The following is a 24,558-nucleotide window of genomic DNA, read 5'->3' as shown; positions in this document are numbered from 1 at the left end:
TTACTTAAGTCGAGGACTTTCGGTTTCGCCTTATGTTTTTTCTCGTGAAACTTGGAAGGTATCTGAGTACAATTCCGAAATTGACCGACAATCGACCACAAGATTCGTGCTATCTGACTTTTTGTTGTTTGTAAATATTGTTCACAAGTTAATTAACATTTTCCTCCGGTTGTCACATTTATTTGTATTTCATATTTAATGCCGTGTGGCCGAGTTACGTATGAATATATGAATTTTCGCATTAATTTGTAATTACCTTCGTGTTGTGGTCTGCTTTTAAAATTCTATTTATATTCGCGCCTTTAATGAATCGATTTCAACTATTCACATGCATAATACATTCAATATTTAACAATTATCTGACTACCATTATTATTATTAGACACTCAGTTTGTATTTGTGTTACAAAATAAGCTGCAGCTCAGCGTTTCTGTTGGACATTTAATGCATTTCAATTTGGTTTGGCTTCGATTGCAGTGAGTGCTCCGAATGATTTGTTTAATTTGAACATTGAGCTTCATTCAGCTGATTTATATGCTTAGACTGGTAATATCTTAGGTACTTGGTATATCTACTAGCAACGTACAGTGTGAAAATGTAGTAAACCAAAGTAAAACGAATCAGTCATATAAGCTCTTCAAACAGTAGCTGGCAGAAAATAGTTGCTCAACTCATTGTCACCCATGGGATTTGCATATGAAGATTCTGTGTGGAATGTGCGAGACTCGTCAACTTATCTGGGATTGCATCATGGAATAATGACTCGGCAGCATACTTTTCTAGGCGACTGTAATCGGCGTGAGCTTCGCCTAATTGCCATTATTTAATTATTTACTTTTCGACAGTTACGCGAGCTTTTTAGTTGGTTTTTTATTCAAAAGTCACATGCTCCCGTGAGTTGACATGGCAATTCGCGTTTAAACTAAATCGTATTTTTGTTAATTATGCCTGTTTTTGTTATTGCCGCTGTGATCCAGGTGGTTTACGGACACGTGCCACACTTCTACGAAAAAATACCCTAAATTAGAGAGGGTAATACTAAATAATGGAAAATATGACCCAACATTGAGGTACAGATATTTGAAATAATTTATTTGAGGAAACAAAATAAGCATTTTGTAACTTCGAGTATACTGAAAATATTTGTTCTATTTTTGATTTGCTGAGATACATAAGCGAATGTCTTGTTTCCTCGTTGTACTAAAGTGCATTGCACCTGGAAACACTTGCGGCAACAAAGAAATGACTTATGTAACCAAAAATAGGTACATTTCAGTTATTTTAGTCGAAGCAAAACGTTTTAAAGAGCATTCGCATTTTGTACTTCAGCTTCTTATCGTTCGACGTTAATTTAGTTAACAATATTTGGCTACATTTCAAATGTTATCAACGCGGCTGCTCGCTGCCAACTTTTTCGTGTGCGTTCTGCAGTTTAAACAAAGTGTCGAGAGTTAAATAAAGTAAATATTGACACGCCCATTGTGGGCGGGGGTTGGTCGAGACAAGGAGGGGTGTAGTCATGCCGACAGAGAGGGAAGATGCTCATTTGTCGACGGTGGTGAGCTCTTAAGCCGGCGCTTTAAATAATGACTGCGAATCGTAGGAAAAAGTCGGCGTTTTATGCATGTCGTATAGATACTTTTTGCAACGATTTGATATTTTGGGCAAACAATTTTAGCCAGCTTTCCGCTGAAGCACCTTTGATTTATGGGCGCAATGGCGGTGACAAATTCGCGCTGGGGGCGTGGCAGTTGCTGATAATATTCCTTATATCTCCTACTCAACTAATTTCGAGTCGAAAGCGAAAGTCAACTAAACAGGCTTGAAGTCTGGAGATTTAGTTTATTGTGCCTTGTTAAGATTGTCGAGGCAAGAGGAAAGCATTTTGGGTATTAGTCGCACCTGCTCAAAAGATTACAAAAAAGATCTACGAATGTCAGTTGCATCTAAGTGCAGAAAGGTACACACATACATGCTATATATGTATGTGACTACAGGTATAGTTCGTATATAATATATAGCTCTAGAGCTAGTTCGACTACAACAACAGTATGGGACTTAGAGTCGGGAAACATCAAAGTTGTGGCTAAAGACCCAATGGATATGTTAGTCGTGCGCTTTAGGCCCTATATGTATACCTTTGCTGGTTATGTTTTATGACATATATAATTTGATTGTATTTCAATGAACTAGATTATGTTAATGTATTTAACGAACCAAATGAGCTTTGTCATTACATCTAACAGAACTGAGAGTATGAGTTTTACAAACAATACGAACACTCTGCAACAACTAACATTAGTTTTTGTTTATTGGAGATTTGAAGTGGATTTAAGGCCTGATTGAGTGCTTTGAATATGTGGTTAATGTTTTAATTAAATCATTTTTAAGTCACTGATAAAATAAAAGTGTCAGTCTTTATTCGCTAATCGAATAAAATGTGAAAGAAGCAGAGAAGTTTGATAGTATTTAAAGTTAAAGTTTCAGATAATAGAACAGATTAAACATTTTAAGTGATAAATAATATTTTCATTAAGTTCAGCAGTTCAACCAGACCTTAAACCTACACTTTCTCTCTCACTACATACTGTTGCACAGTGTAGTTTTTATTTGCGATTCGTTTTAGATTACCAATCAATGCATATTTCATATTTTATTATTTTTTTTTGGGTTAACATCTATCTTTTTATATACGTATATCAAACATTCAATTTATATATCTATTTGCATGCGCATTTATAAACATCTCGTTATGAAATTCCTGACTCCATGACACCTAAATATGTATGTCGCAATACATACTTCTATAAGATTTCAATTTATTTTGCACGTCAATTTGCTGCTCTTGAAGGCTTTCTTTAATCTGTGGGATTGTCGTATTGTTGCTCTGGCTGTTGCTCTAGCTATTATTTGTGGTTAAATTCTTTTTTAGCCCTCTTAGCAGCCATTTTGAGGAATGTTTATGTCGAGTGATTTGTATTTGTAAGCTGGCAATCTGGTTTCTGGAGAACACTTGCTGTGCACTGCGCACTCATCTCATGTACAGACATTGCGAAGCACTGGAGTTGAAATCAAGTATACGCCATGTGTGTTTTTCGTTTAGTTGGTGTACAGGGGATGCAGCTGCTGCATCTGGGCGTCCGTGGTGGGTGTGACATTGACGGCATACTGGCGGGCACGCATCACGCTCATGTGAATCTCCGACGAGGCCGTGGAGTTGACGCAGTTGGCCATTTCGGCGGATCCGGATCCGGCCCGTTGGGCTCCATTGGTTCCCCGGCGACTGGGACCGCCGAACTCCAGATCCCGGTCATCGTCTCGCCCCCTGCCACGTCGACAGAAGTAGAAAGCGTAGGGAAACAGACTCTGTGGGAAGAAGAGCACAGCCAACTATGAGTAGATGAGATAAACAGGCAAGCTATCGTTGGAGTACGCTATGTAATTTAATAGAGTTAGCTCGCTACTGTACAGCACTCAAAGGTTAAGCATACGCCGCGTTGGACGGGCGACACAATCGACAAGGGGGATGGTGTTTTTTTTTCGGGTGCTGGCGGCACATGTCTGTGACAATTTGGTTTCACACAGAAAACAAAGGCTAAAGGGATAGAAACAAAAAACAACAGACACACACAAAAAATGCTAAACGAAATGAAAGGCCGCGCATTCATATAAAAAAAGGGACGAACAAGGACCCGTCCATGTGCCTCAGTGTGTGTGTGTGTGTTGGTGTTGCTGGTGTGTCGAAGTGTGCAGCATAAAAGGGAGAATTTTTAGAGAAAGAATAACATTTCATCATCAGCATTTACGCTTGTGTGAATGTGGAGAAGGTGTAGATGTAGCTGGGTGTAGCTGGGCATACATACAAAGAAGAGGTTCCGTTTTAATTTAAATATTACGTTTTATGCTTTCTGTTTTCTGTTGCATACTTTGGCGGGCTTAGCTTTTGTTGGGCCATAGGCAACGAATCAGCACAGTTAGCGCCAGCTGTGCGTGGAAAGAGAGATGGTATATGGTATATGGTACTATGTAAGGCAAATGGTAGTATACGATGGTAAGTGGCAAGCAGAGTGTTCAAGCGATTAGAAAGCCCAAGCATTGAAACCCCATTCACTGCCCCATTCCCCATTCACCATGCCCGAAAGATCCCCTCGAGAATGAAACTGATAGAGAGACAGAGGCAGGCGCAGGCAGAGCTGTAGAGCTGTAGAGCAAAGAACGTGCAGAGTTTTCAGTTCTTCAGGCAGAGGAAAAGCTATTTTGCTTGCTTGGCAACCAGTAGATGTGGATGAAGAAGCATTTCAATCAACTAATATGAACGCTACGCTATCTAAGCTCTCCGCGGAACACTGAGCTGCACCGAGAAAAAACAGGAGGCAATGTTCTTATTTCGATATCTTTCTTCTGTTTGTAAACTATCACTATATGTGATTTTAATATTAATATATTATTTGTTAGTCGTGTTACTATAAGTTACTTGATATATCTGTTTAATTTTGAATGTTTTTTCTCAGTGCACTCGTGATGCTATGCAATAGCTACCAAAATAATTGCTAAACGTGAGCCTCGTCGGTGGGGCGCTGGTGGTGGCGCCTCCGCGTTGCCAGTCGATACTGTTGTCGAAATGGTGGCCGCCGCCGCTTCTGTGCATTGGGTGGCGTTGGCCCTGTCCTTTGCGATTGCAGCAGTTGCCGAAGCCCTGTACTAAGTCTAAGGTGGTGCAGAGAATTCAGTTTTGGATGCCCGAACAAAGCGAAATTGAATAGAATAAAAGTCCCATCAAGATGTCGAAGTGGAAGGTATATGCAAATTACTCAATGGCCAGCCCGCAACTCACCTTGAGGGTCTTCTTGAAGGCGGCCCTGAAGTCGCGGTTGAAGTATGCATAAATAATGGGGTTCAGGGCCGAGTTGAAGTAGCCGATCCAAAACAGGATGCCAACGAGCAGGCGCGGAGTGATGCAACTATCGCACAGCGAGGATACGATGTACCTGCGGTTTAATTGGAGAAGGGAAAGGGGTTAGATTCTTTCATTTCAAGTAGGTGGACTAGTCACTTCAATAGTGAATAATAACTACTGCTTAAGTCTGCCCGTGTTATATTTCAGTTCCAAAGGAATATATATATAAATATATTTGATAGTTTATACAAACTTTCCGCCCACCTGTAGCACGGAAAGTGCAAATTATTTGATATGAGCCCGAGTTAATTAAAAACTTCCGTGCACTTGATCCTTAGAGTACTAGCGATAATTTGCCCAATTTGAGCCATCATGTATACGCACCAGAGGAAGAACGGCAGCCAGCAGATGAGGAAGGCGCTCATGATGATGCCCAGGGTGCGGGCGGCCTTCCGCTCACGCCGCATCGTCGAGATGGTCGACTGCTCCACCTGAATGCTCGGCCGGGGCTTGGGAATTTGGCTAATCTGCAGATGCTTCTCCAGCAGCAGAGCGGCCACCTTGGATCTGGGCGCACACAGTAAGTAATTAGAGTTAATTGGCAGCGGGCAAATGGAGGGGACACTCGAATAGCTATTACCTGTACACCAGACGCTCCTGCCGGTCGGCCTCCTGGTAAATGCGGTAGTACATCGACAGCATTACGATGCCGGGGATCCAGAAGCTCATCGACGAGCTGACTATGGCGTACGCCTTGTTCACTTTGAACTCGCATATCTGTAATGGTGGGATGAGTGGTGGGGGGCATCGAAATCGGAATCGAAATCGTTGCGATTTGATGGGCAACTCAATTAGCGACTATCAATAAATCAAAATGGACGTTGAGCAGTGCAGTCGGATGCCAGTGGCGAACCCTAATGGAGCGTAATGCTCGGCAATTGCCAACTGCGGCTGGCGGCGGCCAACGTTGCGTATGAGCAACGGCGATTCCGACGGCAATTGCAATGGCAATGCGATTACTGCAATGCCAAGTGCGACAATAAAAACTCAATTACGCTGTGCATTACGGCGCTGGCATGACAAAAGGCCACCAGAAGACATCTAATCAGATTTACGGCCAGGACATTCTGCCTGCTCCGCGCTGACAGTTATTAGCATAAACAAGTAAAACTAATTAAAGCCCGTCCCACCGCGGATGCTAATGTATGCAAAGGCCTGTCAGGCGTTCCAGGCGTCCTTCCAGGTGGAGACCCGAAAATTATGCACAGCCTGTGCTGAAGTCAGCCTGAATGGGAGCGCACAAAACCGGAATGGAATTACCTACATTTATTTCTACATCAGCATTTTATTGCGCAATGATAACCGCAGTGGAGGGAGGAATCAGTAGCAGCAGCTGCTGACGGGCAGAGAACATATATATATACATATATAAATGTATATATTTGTAGATGGAGGAGGTGCTGCCAAGGAGCTTGCCAAGAATTTGCGGAGGAAACCAATAAAATGGAGTAATAAATATGCTACCTGTCGGCTGGCAGCCTGAAAGGCGTAAAACTGCTTCAGCCACACAAACATAAATCAATTTCCGTTGAGGCGGGTCGGGGGAAAAGTCAAAGGTTGCCACTGCCACATGGACGCCCACGTGGCATCGAAGGCATGCAAAATGCATGCAAAGTCGATACCGTTTCAACTAAATTAGAATTTTCTATTAGTTTGATGTGCAAGAAAATTGAATAAATAATGTAGGTGCACACACCGGATCGACCTGCTCAACAAATCTGTGGGCTCCTTAATGGAGCCATTCACTATTGTGCAAATAGTATATTTAATTGTCCAATTAAGGGCTTCAAGTAAGCTACTCACATGCGGATTCGATTTGAGATACTTGTAGTTCTCGGTCGTTGTGTACCATCCGGAGCAGATGGGCAGGAACGAGAGGAGCGCCGGCGACAGCCACACCATCAGTAGCATGATGAACACGCGCCGCTGTGTCATGATTAGTGGATAGTCCAGTGGTTGCACAATGGCATAGTATCTGCGGGAAAAGGGGGAAAGGTATTGTCACCAGAAACTATGGAAGAACTATTCAATTTGATGGGTATTTAAAGGAAGGTATAAAAGACATCCAAGTAGCACTCGGAACTTCAATTATTCCACAATGACAAAGTAAACCCGGACTCACCTGTCGACCGATATGCAGCAGAGGTGCATGATGCTGGCGGTGGAGAAGTAGACGTCGAAGCTGTTCCACATGTCGCACATCACGGATCCGAACATCCACTTGCCCGAGATCATGACGGAAGCATTAAATGTCATCGCACAGAGGGCCACCAGCATGTCGGCGACGGCCAGAGAGACCACAAAGTAGTTGGTAATAATGCTGCAAGAAGGAGGAGTAAGTGCTGGGTTAAAACTAAGCAGGAACCAAGACGGAAGCCACACAGCCAACCAAGAATGGCAGAATGAACCTAAAGCCTGAGTGCCAGTGGTATTGAGAGTGCCAAGTTCTCGAATTAAATTTGTGCATTAAGCTTTCAAGTCACTCAGAGCTCACAGCGCTAATCGTTCCTTCGGATTGCTGTCCAACTTGAGTTGGAAACTTTGGTGCGCACATTGCGCATACGCCGCGTGTGACCGCCGTTTCATGTACGGAACGGCGCTTCTCTGAGTGGATTTCATTGTTTAATGGGTTAATTAATAATTAGCTTAACGCCACCGCAACTTCCACCAGCGATCATCAACGTTGCGTGGCACCGCAAAACGTTAAGTCAATTAGGTGCACGCGGCGTATACGCTATGTGGAGCAGCAAATGCGTTTATCGGCCGTCCGCACTGATTTCCAAACAATCAGGCGTACATAACGCCATTCCACGGATACAACCGCAACCGAATGGGCGGTTGGAATTCCAGCTTAAAACCATAACGTCTGCGGGAACTTTACTCTTCGTAGTAAACATCGCAAATGAAAGTTTTGCCTTCAGTCTAAACGGTTTAATGTGCCAGATAAACTTTGGTATGAAGGAACTTTGGATGGGAACTTCCTAAACTGCATCAATCATGGATATTATTTTCGTTTGTATCCGACCTTTATCTATTAAACTCGTTAACAATCGCTCGCCATTTTGCCATATTTCACTGGGACATTGAACCACCACCCGCAAACCTAATTACGGCCACAAACTGACGCCCCGAAAGGTCGACTCTTTTGGAGCAAGCTTAAAGCGACCAAAAAGTACAAGGGCAAAATACCCGCATCACAGGCAACATGAAAATGTTATTGAGGCGTTACCCAAAAGCCGATTATATAGTGGGTGCTCGGGAATGAAAGGAGGAAACTTGTTGGGTGTCAAGTTTGATTACAATTATGAGTCGGCACTTTCGGCAGGCAGCCATCCTGGAAAGCTCTAATTAATAGGAAAAGTGAGGGAACACTTTCCCGGCTCTTCCTTGTACTTGATCTTCAGTCTGACTTTAATTTGTCACCCAATTTATCGATTCGTGTGACATGAATAATTTAAGTTGAGTGGCCGGCCAATCGTGAAAAAGTCGCACAACTGTCGTCCAGATGGCTTATCCTGAACATGTAAAAAGATACCTGACTCCGCTTGGTCACAAGGTTTTGAGATGGTGGCGAGGTAACATGGGACCTAAGTGGGAATACATGTTGTTTCGTAATTAAGTCTAATTTGCCGTGATGATTTAAACTGCCTAGCGAGGCGGAAAAGGTGAAAATGGTGCGGAAAACGCACATGACAATGAGCCCAACAATAATGAAAGAGATGCTGGCACACGGCAGTTGAGATAAAAACAGCAACGCAATGCCAACATGGCATAGACGTAGTCAGGGTCAGGTCCCAAATTGCCTGTCCCTGGCAGGCTAAATGAGCCTCATCCCCCTGCTCATCCCCATGAACATTCTCATCCTCGCTGGCAGCCACAAATGTCAGGTGTGCGTTGGTTGGTTCCAAGGCGAAAGGAATACGGCAATGACAGTGGAAGACGTTTTCCCGGGGCTGCTTTAATAGTCTGCGCCTTGACATTGAATGTCCCGGGGTTAGGTTACACCATTGTCGCCTCGCTCCAAGTGTTTTATGTTGGGTTCTTTAAATGCCAGCGGTGTTGGGCTTTTGAATTTGCGACTGAAACACGTACGTACTTTGCTACCTGGATACCTGGAAATCCCTCAACCGCCCACGCGGCCATATCTCATGTGGAGGTGGCGCCCAATTCATAAATTTGACAAATTATATGGCCGCACATAAAGTAAATGCCAATGGCGCCCCCGTAAGTAGGCAACAATATTTTTATGCTCGCCCCTTATTAACATTTCTAATGTAATTACGCACGTATCTAGCATTTAACTTGGCCAACCAACCACGCCCCCCTCTGAAGTGTTTGGTGGGCGGACAAGATGAGTTCTTTGCGCTTGACACGCAAAAATGATGGAAAATATGATAAATGATGACAAATTAATGGCCGCAAAAAAGGAGGTAGCTACTCGTTAAGCCGAGCGCGGTCAAATCGCACAAAATCGCTCGGCAAAAAGGAGCAAACAAAGAAATAAAAGAAAGGAGGGGGCGACAAGTCATGTCCTTGACAGCTGAAACATCCGCGATTCGTGGACATTGTGGTAGGTTACAGCTCAGGCAATTTACCTTAAACAAAAGCGAAAGTAAGGGCTCTTTTAATATTTGCTTACTAATGTTTTGATGCTGAAGTTCAATGCTTTGTCAAATTATTATCTGAGTAACATAAAGCTAGACTTTCCCTGCCAAATGCACACATTGAAATTGAAACCATGGCGCAAAAAGGGAAAAAACCAACTGATTCATGGCGACAAATTAATGAAACCCAGACATTTGAGCACACACATGACCAACGGATATGGCTAGAACGCACAATGGCTAGCACTCACCGCAATTTCCGGTGCCGCATGACGGACACAATCACCAGCATGTTGCCCAGGATGGCGGCCAGTATGATGAAACCAATAATGAAACACTTGACGAAGACTAATGCCAAATGGCTACTGCCGTCGGCGTCGTCGGTGGATCCTTCGCTCGCCTGGATGTCCTGCGCCTGTCCGGCGACCACGTCTTCGACGGATACGGCGATGCTGCTCCCACTGCCCACCGCACTGCCCAGTCCCTCGTCGATGAGCCCGTCGGCAATGAATTTCAAATATCTGGCATGCGAGGCGGACTCCTCCAGAACGGGTATTTTGCTCGCCAGCGGCTCATTTGTCCCGCCACCAAAGCTGCTGATGCTGCCCTCCAGTATTGTCCTGGTCGTGGTGGCCGACATGGCCTGGAGTCTCTGCAGTAGCGTCATGGTAATGGCCACGGGCGTTGTTGGTGTGAGTGGGCTCCTAGTTTCCAGCTCCAAATGTCGCACTAATGCCACGGACTACGGACGACATGCTGTATGACATTTGCGCTCGTTCTGATGACTCCTATTATTGCCAATCGTTTGCCAAACCCTGCAATTGAAAAAGAAACTAGATTTATTGTCTGCCATATTTATGAGTTGGCCAACAGCAGTTTGAAAGCCAGTTTGTGGATGGAAAAGAAAGTGGTATTTGCACATTTGTATTTGCCAAGTACTTAAATAAACAAAATACAAATAGAAGCTTATTTATATTTGTATTTGATTTTGAAATACAATTAAACTTGAAATAAATAATATCGAGCTATGAATATGAACTCGTTCCTAGAGGATGAAATAAATTTATGCCCATGAACAGCAAGCTAGGTAAGCTACTGAAAGTTAAGACAGTATCTTATAAGCCGTGTATTCATCACTTGACTGCTGCTTGGGATTCCGCCGACGCGTTCCTGGATATCGAATCCATTTACATTTGCATCAATTCGGCATTTGTTGTGACAGCCAAATGAACCGCAACGTGCTGGCTATTTGTCTTCTATCCGCCTGCTCAGCCGCCTTCTCAGCCGCATGCCCCAAATCGTGGAACATGCAAATCCAAATCTGGGAGGCGAGGCAGCCAAGTAGGCGGAATCAGGGCCGGAGTTAAGCCCATAAACACCTTGTGGCTTTGATGGCATTGTATGGGTATATAAATTTCGTTAGCCGCAGGCTCGTCCAGACAGTGAAATTGAAACCCAGTTGGAAACACTTCGGGGTGTCGGAGATTCGTTGATGCGGAGGTTGGTGGCGTTGTTGTAGTGCGCAAAACGTAATCCCACTCAATTGGTTTAATTTACCATAAACAGCTTCAATTTCTGAGCCGTGGGAGGAAATTTCCGTTTGGGGCCCAGTGAAATTTCGCTTCCTTTTCCTTTTGCGACAGCGCCATCTGCTGCCCAAATTCCAACTCATTCCATTCCGGATGGCAGCTGCTCTGCGCATCTCTTGCTCTGTGCCCGAATTTTGGCCATATTTCAGCATAAGCATGGGCATGAGGCAGAGGCTTATCATTAGCAAATGTCAATTTTGAAATTATGTACATTTATTTTGCAATTTGCTTGCCTGGTAATCGATGCCAGCCCTTATCCGCCTGCCTGACTTGATTGGCAGTACCCCGGGGCTACACATTCCCATTTGATCTGGGGGGACCAGTACTTATGAGCCCCATGCTCCGATCCCGGAGTTGGCAAACATTTGGTAGCCAACGTGTAATTCCCATGTCGGGCAGGCAAAGCAAACTCCGGCCAACAAATACGAGTGTCAGCAGAGGAGCAACTGTGTTTATTTGCTTGCGCCAAATACATACATATGTATGCCCCATATAGTAGAATACTACGAATATATGTTGGGTCCTTTCAACTGGCGCACCTTCAGGGAAATGAGTTTTATGTGGCTTGTGTGCGAACGACACTCGCCATCAAAGCGACCGCGACTGGAGTGAACTTTAAATCAATAAAGGACAACAAATTGAAAAGGCTCGTAGGTCGCGCTCCATCCACCCATTTTCGAGTTTTGCCCCACAACCCCACACCACCACACTCCCCAACAAGTGCTTTTGTCAAACGCATTGACAATGCTCCACAACAATACCAAGTCGGAGTCCCGGGTCTCAGCTTTTGTCTGGCTGAGCAGCGAGGGCATCGAGGGAGTCCATCACAATACATCATTCACAGCCGGTGTGTATCAACGTAATTTTTAAATATATATGTATATTTTTTTCGGTAAGCCAGCAACTTTACCTTTTCTCCAATTCATTTAACCTTTCTAAGTTAGCCGAGCATGCCATACAAATGGTCAGGAGACCATATCTTCTTAAAGAAGCTATTTAATCAATTGCAATTTGAATCAAAAAGCAGTTGCATAAATTAGGATATAATATTGAAGACATCGACCACAGATCGAAAATTGGCTGAATGGTTCGAGTCTTGTATGAATAAGTGGATGGGTCCTTGCCAGGACATGCCACGCTTCACTCGCATTGTGAATGGATGTGATTTATTTGGGCCGGTCCATTGTGACGGTGCAGTGGGCTTTGGGAGCTTGGGACCAAAGTTTGGCTTGTTAGTTATTTATTCCTACTGATGCTTGGCTTATTTGAGTTCGCCTCTGTTTATTTACAGCTGAGCGACTTGGGCCAAGCCACAAGCGTTGATGTTTGCTCTCGGCCCACCCGAGCTCCGAAAAAAAAGAATTAATTTGGAATCTTTCGTTTGTTTGGATACGGATTTGGTTTTGGTTGTGGTTTCGGTTCTAGGGTTTTTGAACGCGTCTGCGATGGTCAGCCTTAATTACTTTTCGAAGAGCCCTTTTTAACTGGGATCTTAATTAATTTTTAATTTATGCAAAGAACCGGAAAATCTTCGAGTGCGTCCTTATTTTACCATCCCTTCCGCTAATCGATTTGGACTTAATCCCGAAGATGGCACTTAAGCACACGCAGTGCGTTCTAATTGAGTGACCCAATCGCGACAAAGTCATTTATCATTTGGGCTCAAGGCGAGTGCGGTCTCATAAATATGTCCTTCGAGAAGCGATTTAATTGAGTGCTAAAATGCTCCAGGACAAAGGCGGCGCAAGGAAATGAAACGCTTGTCGCCATCAGGAACAAATCGAACCCAAACGAAAAGCGAATCGAATGGCAGCGAATCGAAACTAATTGGATGCCTGGAAATATGCAAAGATAAATCGACGGCGGTCAGCCGCAACCAAGAAAACCGAGAAACGGAAAAACAAAGCTAACTTTGTTGCGTTTATGGTATGTCGACCGTTTGGTAAATCAAACAACGGAGAAAGCGAAAAATAAAAATGGAAAAATAAAACAAACATATATATTAAGGCGTACCCCTCGAACGACAAAACCCCCCGAGGCAATCAGGCTGACAAGGCGGAAGCAAAAGTTCAATTATTCATCTGGCCATGCCCCAACTCCCCTCACCGCTCCACTCTATTGTGGCACACACACATACAGATACATATTCATATGCTAGCCATCAGCGGACTTGGCCTTGTTCGCATTTACATTTTAAATTGCAGTATTACGAGCTATATTTGCATTGCTGCCCGACAAAACAACGCGCTGCCCATTTCGGAGCACGATTCTTTGTTAGGGCACTTAGCAAAAATGTTGTTAATGGACTAGAGATTAGCTAAGCTAAAGTTACTAACTAGAATAGTGTAAGCTGAAGAGCGTTTATAGCATAAAAGCGTGAAATATCATGACTACTGCCACACAACTGACTTGAAGGTGCAGTTTGGAGTTGTATGACATGGAACTTTTCTCCCAGTGTGTGTATATTTGGTTTACATTACTCGAACACACACACACAAAGACAAACCTTAGCTGAAAATAGATGAGCATTTTAGCTGGCATTTTTCAGGTCTGCATTTTTGAGGCCTGACAGCAGCAGCGTTGACAACGACAGCATGTCCTGCGCGCGTCCTGCGGCTCCTGCGGCCTTTCATCCTGTGCATTTCGAGCGGAGTGGTCTTCTGCCAAATAATGAACTGCATAATTCGAGCCACATTTTGGGAATATTTACAAAATAAACATCGTCAGGACGGGCGGGCAGAAAATGTATCGTATAAATAACAATGCAAAGCAAACGTTTGCATAGAAAATGCCATTGATAGCCATTTATGGAAAAGACAAATATGGAATTAATTAGTTTATTAAATATTGAAAAATGTTTTACAAAAGCCAATCATAGTAATCGCCGCAGAGAAAATGTATAAATTGATTAACTATTCTGTTCAATAAAACCACAATGTACAGAGAGAAATATTCGATGATGGAAATTGCATATATATATATCCGCTCAATGTATCTATTTTCAAAACGTTCGCCTGCAGGCCTGCTAATTAAATTAAACTCTCGTCAGCCGGAAAATGGGTCAGACATTAAGTTAAATAAAGGGAATGCCCCACCTCCGGGCCACTTCCACATTGGCCAGTCAGACAGCCAGTCGGTGCCAGCTTCCCCATAAAAGTGGCGGTTATGCAATTTTTAATTAATTTCGCTGCCTGCTTCCCACGCCGGGCCCACATGTGCTGCGTTTTATCTTATGTTCCACAAATATGCAGCCAGGATATGCAGTGCCATTGCCATGGTGAGCTCCCATCGGCCTGGAGGCATCGCTCCAACCTCCATGGCTCTTGAATATTTCAGTATATTTGCACGTCGAGCGTCGAGCGGAGGTATGGCGATCCATGATGCATGCCGTTCCGCTTCCGGCTGTTATTTATATCATTTATACGGTTACTGCTGGCCAAAGCCAAAAAGTGTGAAAATTGTTTGACCACATGGTCGGGTCGTCATAGTTTCGGTCTCTTTGACCGTTGCCCTGCCACTTGACAGCCAAGAGGGAGCACACATTTTCACACGCACCGAAGCTTTATTAAAATAAATTTACAACTTGCGGAAATGACTTACAGCATACGCATACAAGCGGACAAAAGAAATTTAATTCACCCGGCTCCCTTGAAAACGGAAAAATAACGGCTAAAACGTGCTGCGAACGCCTTAATTGATATACAGGGTCCTCTTTTCGTGTTTCTGTCGAAATATTTAGCATTCTATGTTGTCACATAACTAAGGATGGCGCCCGAATAGGGTAAGTACTGATGCTACCTATTCAATGTTAAAATAGTGTATACAATTTAAACTTTTGGCAAAAAGTTTCAAACTGTTTATATATTCTACTTGATATCAAAGAGCCTCTCTTTGGTCACCAGTTCTTGTTATGATCTCAGCAGGAGAGCCCCACGTTGGGCGCCACTATTTTAATGACACACTGACGCAAACATACCGATTACATTTGGTTTTATAGACTGACTGCGCTTATCTAACACCTATACTCCCGTGTTTGACCATATTTGCAGGGTATAAAATTGCTAAAAGCTACGCACGACTGCCCAGATCCTGTGAACCTACACACGAACCATATCTGCGATTCAGCAAGTGCGTGTGTCTGCGTCCGTTTGTGTGTATTTGTGTGTGTTTGAGGGTGCTTAGGTCCCGAACAACAAGAACAACAAGTGCCACACGAATGGCGGTGAGCAGGTGGCAGCCTGCGTCCTGCGTCTGCCGCACTGCGCCTGCCTTCCGCATGATTTTGCATTTCAAATTATTTCCGAGTGCAGTGGGTGTGGGTGCGGGAAGGACGCAGGATTCAGGCAGCAGGAGGCGGGAGGCGGGAGGCGGGAGACTGGAGAGAGTGAAGGAGCACGTGCAGCCATGTTACATAGGCAGACACACATACTTCAAAAGCCGCTGGCTTTCAAGCAAAGCAGAAAGAGGCACCGGAGAGAGTGCTAGCTACACGTTGAGAACATTTTTCAAAATGCCAAGCTAACAATAGAAAAGATGCATCCTTATCAAGGACACAAGCACCAGCACACACACACACAGCCACATCCTGGAGAGGGCATTGTTGTAGTTCTGCTGCTTTTGGCAAGGCAAAAAGTAGGAAAAACAAATGGGGTGGGGGGACAATGGAAAAGGGGCACAATAAAACAAAAAAGCTGGCAAAAAAGTAAAAACACAGGAAAGTATTTTGCTCAATTGTTGTTACTTTCTGTGCTGATTGTTTCAGGCAGGTGGCCAGATGGAGGGGCAGGTGAGCCAGGAGGCATCCTGCTCTTGGCACGAGCACTTGGTCTTGGTTTTGTCTGCTTTCCGTTTTCTCACAACTGACTGCCAGTTGAGCAACCTGCAGCCAAGACCTTCAGCGATTAGATGGTCCCCCTTCCACCTGCGAAAGTGTGCTGTCCAAATAGAAACTTTCCCACACGAACGGGCGACCGGCAGTTTGAGACGCAAGCAGTTTCATTTGCCTTAATTAATTGCACAGTCCCGAGAAGTCGACGACAATTCGAAAGTTCCTCCGACGACGACATTGACAAACGAAGCGCAAAATTGCCGAAGAGTTGCAAATTTCAGAACGGAATGGACAGCTAACGCTGGCTAAGCAAACTTGGCCCAAGTGCCCACTTCTGCTCCAACTGGCGCTGCAGTGCCCAAACAATTAGCATGAAATCACGTACATGGCACGGCCGGGCTCTCCTCATCTCTTCACTTCACCCCCGGACTTCTGGTCCGCGTCTCCGCCGGAGTCACTCACCTAAGTCGATATACTCAATGTCGATGGCTTTCGGCATTGCTTCAGTTTCTGCTTCAGCTTTGACTTTGACTTTGGCTCTGGCCTTTTCATGCCAAGTGCGCGACCTTCGCTGGCGATTGAATTTGACATTGTGCTCTGGGCCCAAGTTACCAAGTCCGTGCGCCCCTCTGCCTTCCCTGACCCTCCTTCCCCTGGCCACCGGATCCGTCCGCATTGAAAGTCAATTGCCATTTGCATTTATATCCCTGGGAGTGAGTCAGTGCGTGTGTGCGCTTGTGCCTTGTCTCCTAGCGGAACTGGCCCAAAAAAGTATGCTACACGAAAGAAATTCCAGTTTGCATAACATAATATTCCAAGTAATATCTAATTTGTACTACAAAGTATGTTTTAATACACATAAACTGCACTGAATTCAACCCATTTTATGTTCAAGCCCATTTGCACAATTTCTCTGAGTGTAGAATTCGATGGGTGCGGGCAGGCAAGTGAATCGAATGTCTCTGCTTTGTTCTGCTCTCGGGCTGCGACTTTTTATGGCACACCGGAGCACACTCGAGTGTATAAATGTGAGCACATTTTTATGGCATTTCGCTGGCTAATATGCCAGCAATTTCCTACCTATATTATTTGCCCAGCTAACACGCGCCACATCCAAGTGTGCGTAAGAATCTGATTGGGAGTTATACCATACTGCCTTAGACAGTTGGGCCAACTTTCCAGGACCATTAGCCGCAATTAACTACTTTTAACCAATTGAGTTAGAGATTTCGGAGTTCTTCTAGGAGTAAACATAAACATAAAACGTAATGGGAATTCAATAAAATTAGTACTTCAAATGTTAAACTTTGGCTTAAAGAAGAGATTTTCTGCATATGTATGTATTAAATTTCAATTTTATGCATTAAACACATATTGTGCTTCGGTTTTTTTCAAGACAGTTTCAAGTGGCACGTGCTGGGTGACCGGACCACGCATTCCGGCCATAAATAAACATTTAATAAGCCAGTCAAAGTTCAGTGTCCAAAAATACATATTGAAATGTAATCGAATACATATTAAATGAAAAGTTGAAACAACGACTCGCATGACCCTATTAACCAATGTGTTTTTCGTTGAGAAAATGACTTGTTATTTGCGAACGGCAAACAAAACCAGAATCATCAATTATTTCACACGTTAGGCGACTAAAAACTTGTTAAACTTTCCCTCACAAAGAAATGCATTTCAATAAATGATTTACAGTCGTTAGCAAGAGTTGGCTGGCATGAATTCAATGAATTATGGTTGCGAAAACGAAAAGTTTGCACAGTGTCAACTCAATTCTGGATTCAATCAACTCGCTGCTGCCACATAGTCTAATTTCGTTTTTATTCCGCCGCACAGGAAAACAGAAAAACAGAAAAGCAGAAAAACCAGCTTTTGATGAACCGCATTGGGAGTCCCTTTTCGGATTACCAGCGATGTCCTTTTGACGGTCACGCTGAAATATTAAGCAGACAAATATGAAATCCCATTCCCGTATCGGTGTCCTTTCGCAGTCGGAGGACAATTTAACTTTTATTGGTGCAGCATATATAATGCGATTTGGAAATGGAAACCGATTGTTGGCAAAGGTCATCTTCGTCCCATTTCGGATTCCCCCACTCAATCGCAGATTGCTTGGGGGCCATCTCTTGGATATTCGGTGGGAAAACTCAGGGCTGAACGGGGAGAAAGTGAAGGAAGGAGAAGAGAAGCTTTCTTTCTGCTGACAGACACATGAAAAATCACGAAAAATTCAAGCTGACAAGAAACAATACAGACAACGGAGGCATCATCCCCAGCTTTGGATTCAGCATCCTCAGCATCCGCCGCAATAAGGATAAATATAGATATAGATACATCCCAGCAGGCTTATGGCCTGTCCCTTTGTCTGTCTTATGACTTGGGCACGATTTCCTTGAAATGGAGGAAGGAAATTTAAAGTTTCATCACCGAACTGAAAGCCATAAATGCGTTACAGCCGAATATATACGAGTACCATATATACCTTCCGAATGCCGTAAAGGTCAAAGGGCGAGAGTTTGATGATCCGAGGACTGTCCATAAAGCGGAGCATGCAACCAAAGTGATTGAATTAATATAAGAGGGGCATATTGCAACGGGACGTGTGGCAGGAGCTGGAGACAAAGGACCGCTCCTGTTGGCAGCCCAGGCACGCAGGGTGTGCACGAGTATAGAGTATATAAGTGGGTGGGTGGGTCCACATAAACGCCTTTATATGGCAGCTTGGCCACGCATCATAACATGTCAATATACTCAGGACCTCGAACCTTCAACGCCATTAAAGTCAAATGCTCTACGGGGAATTTTCAAGGCGGCTCCATGCTCCATCTAAGCATCTCCTCCCTTCCATTCGATTGTTCCCATTGTGTGTGTTTTTGAGCAAAATACCAAAATCACATAATGACAAGGACAGCGCCAGCGAAATCAAAGTGTAAAATGTTGAAAATCGAATTTGCCGCTGCTGCCACCGTGGCAGAGTGAAAATAAAACAAGAAAAATATATATATATTTGTATATATGTATAAAAAGGTAAACGGAAACGGATGTGAGGGCCGGGGTATCGAGGTGACTGTCAGACATGCCATTATTTGTTGATGTATTAAAGCTTTTATTTACGTGCAGGTGAGCGCCATTTGTTTATATTTGTATTTGTATTCAATCAGCGTCAACAAGAGCCGAAAAAAAGAGAAAGGAATCGAAAAATCACATGAAAAGTGAAGGCAAATCAAATAAAATCAAATCACAGGGTCGACACTTTCTGTTTTTCTTGTTTTTTGCCTCGTTTTTTTTTATAGAATTCCCGCAATAGCAAGAAAATGTCAGCGCCCAAGTGGTAAACACTCAAAAGACCTCTTTACCAGCTTTTTGGGCCAACTAATGGCTGCAATTTCTCGCTGGCTGGTTCATTATCATGCCTGCGATAATGTACTCAGCGCCAATGACGACGGCGATGATTATGTTGACTGACAGGCCCAGGAATCGAGAGCTGGGAAAACTAGCTGCCTGGCCAGATAATAATATGTCTAGGCCAGAGCCAACTGGGCTGCACATGGCCTACTTGGCAGCGTCTGTCCTTCGGCGTTGGGTGGTTGAGTGGTTGGTTCATGGTGCTCTGGCTATTGGTAGCCCCATCCCTTAACCAGCCGAGTTCCATCAGGCAGCGTCGTAATGAAGCTATAATTAGATAAGCGAACTACTATCGTAGCCCACCTGGAACCCCACCAGCCGATCCTGCACCCCGTGGATACACAAGCTCCCATCTGGCGCCGTATTTTTAGCCAGCGAAATGTAACAAACGTTTGACTAACCAAACTCCAGCTGACAGATGAGCAGGCCAGAATGGATGGGGCCAGTGCTTATGAATGGCTGGTTCCCATTCCCCTTTCTTCACTCCACCACTCACCCGTCCACATGCTTATCCACAGGGTGGCCTTGTGTGCATGTCTATTTGCTGGCAGCTAGTTAGTTGGGCATTGTCATTGTCATTGTCAACGGGCATCCGCTGCGTATACGTAACGTGGCTCGATTTTCGGCAGATGAGCTGATTGAGCTGTTTCGGTGGAATTGCGATTTGTCTCTCTCTAATCTTGTTTGATTCAATTACTGCAAATTCACTGAATAACTATACAAAGAGTAATTATGTAGGTAAATAGGACATTAGGAATATTGTTCTGTCCCAATTTGCCTTGTTAAATAGCATGCTGATTAATATTGGGCAATTAATATGTAACAATAATACATCGTAATACGATAGGTTTATAAAAACTACTAAAAATGCAGAGCAATTTATTAACCCTGACTTTGAACTCAGTTGTAGAATGCACCGTGTCAATTAAAATTGAGTTTCAATTTAAAAGTATTCCTGCCCATTGGCAGTTAGTTTTCCAATTATCCTTTCGATCGTTCTGACACTCAACGTTTCCTTCAATTGAACAAGATAATTGAAATGCCATTCAATCAAATTGGAGACAAAGGACCATTATATCTGCACCATAAGCTTATTAATAACGCACTCCAATTTATTTCCAGCCAGGTCATCAATCAAAACCGGCCAACGAGCTCCTTTCACTTGCAAGTGGGTGCAGTGAGGGGGTTTCTCAAGGTCGAATATATATATAGTTGACCCCGATAGCCGGGCTATTATTAACAGCTAGTTCACCCGATAAACAGCCCAGTTATCCGCTTAGTTAGCCTTGTTGAGTTGGCCTATTAAAGTCCCAACAAAGTGCGGTATCGGGCAATGAAAATCAAATCAGACACAGATGAGCCATCAATCAAACAATCACTTAATGAACTACTTCAAAAGCAGACGATGCCCCATCCCCGTGCTTCTTCTCATTTTCGGAGGAAAAAAAACAAAGGCAGCAACAAAAATCGCAGACAAACACGCCAATTTCCACTCACAGTTTAGTTTTCCTGCCTTTTTCGGGGCATTAATTGCCTGGTGCTGCTTTTATGGCATCGATTGAAAAACTTTCTGAGCACTCCCCCTCCCGACCTCAGCCGTCTCCTCCTGACACCTAAGTACTTTGCCACAAAACTTTTGCAGCACATAACGCTTAAAATGCGTTTAATTGAGAGTCAGACTCGAAGTCTGAGTTTGAGTTGAAGAGTTGGCCAGAAGCCCGAAAACTTTTGCCGAACTATGCTAACCGTTTTGGTCCCAGCAAAATATTATGCCAACTAATTCGATAAGACAGTTTACACATTGCTGGGCGATATCCTTTCGATCTGGGTCAGTCAGAGCTCGCAGGTATTTTTCTAAAAACTCAATTGCCTGTCCTTGCCCTTTTCCCATTTTCCATTTCAGGTGGAGGGTTGAAATTAATATTGAAATTGTGGCCACAAATTCCACTTGTAGTTGGATAAAGTATATCCTGAAAAATTATATCCTGCCTTCGTCCTTAATGCGTGTGTGTGTGTGTGTGTTGGACGACCGCAATTTGCCGAAAAACTTTTGAACTTTTTCGAAAAGTTTACTTTATCAACTTCTTGTTCATAGTTGGGTAAGACAAATCAAAAAAGCTAAGTATAATGTCGCCGTGGGTGGGGGGCGGGGTTGGTCTGGAAACCAAATTACTGGCCTAATGCCTAACAAATCGATCGACTACGTGACAGTTGCCAGTTTAATTAAAATGAAATGCGCTAATGGAAATCCATGCCCACACACGCACCTCCCCCGCATTTTGTGTATATACATGTTCATTCGTATATGTATATAGGTGAACCGCATTTCGTTATGATTAAACAGGCCCACGAGTCCTGATGCGCGAATAAACAACCGTCATGTGTATGAAAAAAAGAGAAAGTGGGAGAAAGCTCGGGGAGAAAGACGCACAGCCAGCCGTGTGTGGAAAGCATTTTCAGTCGGTCATGTCTATATTTCGGTACGTGAAATATTAATAATTCCATTTTGAACAGCTCAAGGCAAGGATAAGCTCCTCGGCATTCCGGGCTTTATTTTTAGCCACTCGAAAGCAAGCGTAGCCAACGTGGGCAGGTGAAAGTTAGTGGTGACGAGGAGGAGAAAGTAGGAGAAAGCAGGGGGCGGCCCACTTGGAGCATAGGAAAACTATTAAAATTTATGCGTGGCTAACAAGGAAACAACAAAATGTCGCGGCCATTACTCACACTCACACGCATAGCACTCACACACACATTCACAGCAGGAGTGGCCGGGAGAAAAGGACATGTAAATGCTGACAAACAATGAAATGTGGGCAGCCAAGCAGCGCGGACGGAGTAATCCCTCCTGCTGACAAGTGGCAGGACCTTGGGCGCAGTTCGCTGAACCGCCGAGTGGAGCACAAGAGCCTACATCAACGAATCCTGGCGAGATCCGTGGACGCCCTGGGGACATCTTATGGAAAGTATGCCACATGTAGCCCTGCAAATTCGAGCAGGCACTTCAAGTGGTTTTGCTTGTATGTTGAGTCTATTTATTTTCATTTAATTAAGTGACTGTACCGTATTTTTTTGGTTGATTAAAGAAAAATACTTGCATCATTTATGATTGTCGGAAAGCAAATAAATACGATCAAGATGTTTTTTGCGTAAGCTGAAAATCCAATCAGAATTATGCTAATCTACAGTTGACTTTATAGCCTGGATTAATTCCGCGGACTTTGTGCAAACACGGAATGTTAAAAAGTCGCGCTAATTAGTGCTAGTTTGAGGTGGTAATTACAAATAACTTTCCATTAAAAATAGTAAATAACTTTCACTGTTTTTCCTTTTTTTTTTTTTTTTTGCGCACACCAAGTTGTTAATTGAGTTAAAAGGCAAAGTTTTAATTTATGTTCCTGCCATGCCATCACGTTTTCACTTTCCCAGCCATAGCCACTATAGTGGACTCATTATGCATGTAAAACGGCATACTTTGCGCGATCTTTAAAATTCAATAAGGCAACTATGACTAAAAAGGGACCCCAAACCGTTCACAAGCTGATGGCCAGCGGGTTTTTCATTCGGTTTCCCTCTTTTTTATCAAGCCGCCAGCAAAGCTGCTTACACAGATTTTTGTTTGCCATTCTGGCCTAAGACCCGCGAGATGGGACATGGAAAACTTGGAGAGCCCAGGATGGCCAACTTAACGCCTTCAAGTTGTAAAACACTTAGCGGTTATTTCGTGTTTTTCCTGCCCTCCAACAGACACCCCACGCCTTCGAGCTGAGCAGGAACAGGACTGGAAGTGGATTGGAGTGAAGTGGAGTGGAGGGCACTGGCACACGCGAAGAAATCCGCGCCAGGCAAATTTGTGCTGTGTTGTAAGATAATTTAGCGCAATTTACGTGCAAATTTGCTTACGTTACTCGTTGCCAGACGGAGGACTGACGATAGCGCACAGGTGTGTGCTGCCGAGCTGGCTCCGCGAAAGTCGAGGGCCCTGATTCAGGATAACCACTGGAGGATACAGTCACCGGATGGCGCGGACACAACCGACAGCAGCAAAGGACAACGCACGACTGCGGCTGCCGACCAGGAGCCGAGCTCCCATCACGGCTGCCTGCCGACAGCGACGGCAAATCCGAGCGACTGCGTCGTCGTCCTCCAACCATCCGTCGGATCCATCGTTGCTGCCTGAAAGTAAGCAGAATTAGAAATATGAACAAGTAGGAATGCCACGGCCGAGTGATCCGACTACTGGATGCCTTAAGGTACGCCGGGTATATTCCCAAAATTGTAGCTCACTTCAGGGGATTGTCGTATAACTAGACTTTATCCATGCTTATTACAATAAAATTTAATATGGTTTTTATATGTGGGTTTCTCTGTTATATGTTTATTGAAGACGTCAAAAAAAACATATTATTATCAAATAGTTAAGCTTAAGCCTATTGCCTACTGCAATTTGTTTCTAATGAATATGTTCTATTTTTCCTTGAACCCAACATGCCCCAAAATCTGTGGGTATTTGTGTATAAAAGAAGTAACCAAAATAGCAGCTGGGGCAGCGGAGCCGACTGCGACTCCGTCTCCGTCTGAAATAAATCGCTAGTAGATTATTCGTGCTGGCACCCAGTTGCTCCTGCTCTGGCTCCTACTCCCACTGGCCAGGCTTCTTTCTTTTACCAAACTTTTTCGGCTGATGGCGCGCGTCTGTGTGTATGCCACGAAAAATTGACAGCCGCAACGCAAAGAGGACAATTTGGTTGGCGTTCGTCTCGGAGTTTTCGAGTCGCCGTTGGATAGGTAATTTTCGCTGTTGGTATTTAATTTATGACTCGTGTTTCCGTCTTGTTTCATTATTTGCCTTTTATTAATTTGTTTACTTGTTTATCTGTGCATCGCTCAGCGCAGCGGTGAGCTGCTCACTTTTTCCACCCAGCCATAAGCCGTGCCAGGCCACCAAGCCAACCAGGCATTGACATTCCTGGCCAGCTTTTTATGGCCTTTTAATACACACACACACATAACCTGGAGCGGGCTTAAGCGCAGATAGACAGCTCCATGCAACCCATGTGGCAATACATGTGGCACACGGTGTCTGTTGCCTTGGCTTACTGTTCTACTGTTGCTTCGTGTCCTTTCCGGCAGCGGGCGAAACTTTCTCTTGGACGCTTTTATCTGAGG

At 44.1% G+C, this 24,558-nt stretch overlaps 1 protein-coding gene across 2 annotated transcripts; it reads right to left on the bottom strand.

Moving 5' to 3' along the window:
* Positions 1-81: 81 nt before the first annotated feature.
* LOC117143373 (octopamine receptor beta-1R) lies at positions 82-23,793 on the bottom strand. 2 transcript variants are annotated; one of them, XR_004459610.1, is made up of 10 exons: positions 23,627-23,793; positions 23,293-23,565; positions 9,813-10,376; positions 7,080-7,277; positions 6,761-6,932; positions 5,538-5,674; positions 5,282-5,464; positions 4,835-4,988; positions 4,540-4,707; positions 3,279-3,366 (listed from the first exon to the last, which is right to left on the bottom strand). XR_004459610.1 is itself a non-coding variant. In XM_033308049.1 (9 exons), exons 3-9 carry the CDS (start codon positions 10,226-10,228, stop codon positions 3,100-3,102), a joined length of 1,527 nt encoding a protein of 508 aa, XP_033163940.1. In that variant the 5' UTR covers positions 10,229-10,376; positions 23,293-23,565; positions 23,627-23,793; the 3' UTR covers positions 82-3,099. The 2 variants fall into 2 exon arrangements, 1 of the variants encoding a protein (XP_033163940.1); XM_033308049.1 differs by lacking the exon at positions 4,540-4,707 and having other exon boundaries at positions 82-3,366.
* Positions 23,794-24,558: the final 765 nt, after the last annotated feature.

The sequence above is a fragment of the Drosophila mauritiana genome, chromosome 3R (genome assembly GCF_004382145.1).
Source record: "Drosophila mauritiana strain mau12 chromosome 3R, ASM438214v1, whole genome shotgun sequence".
In the NCBI taxonomy this organism is placed as follows: Eukaryota; Metazoa; Arthropoda; class Insecta; order Diptera; family Drosophilidae; genus Drosophila; species Drosophila mauritiana.
Note: the sequence above shows the minus strand (reverse complement) of the source record. Positions and strands in the feature narration are given on the sequence as shown.

Excerpts from the sequence above, each read along its gene's own strand:
- LOC117143373 (XM_033308049.1), bottom strand. The coding sequence starts at position 10,228 with ATGACGCTACTGCAGAGACTCCAGGCCATGTCGGCCACCACGACCAGG. Across the intron at positions 5,675-6,760 it reads ATCTCAAATCGAATCCGCAT|ATATGCGAGTTCAAAGTGAA; the intron begins GTGAGTAGCTTA and ends CCACCATTACAG. Across the intron at positions 4,989-5,281 it reads TGGCTGCCGTTCTTCCTCTG|GTACATCGTATCCTCGCTGT; the intron begins GTGCGTATACAT and ends ATTAAACCGCAG.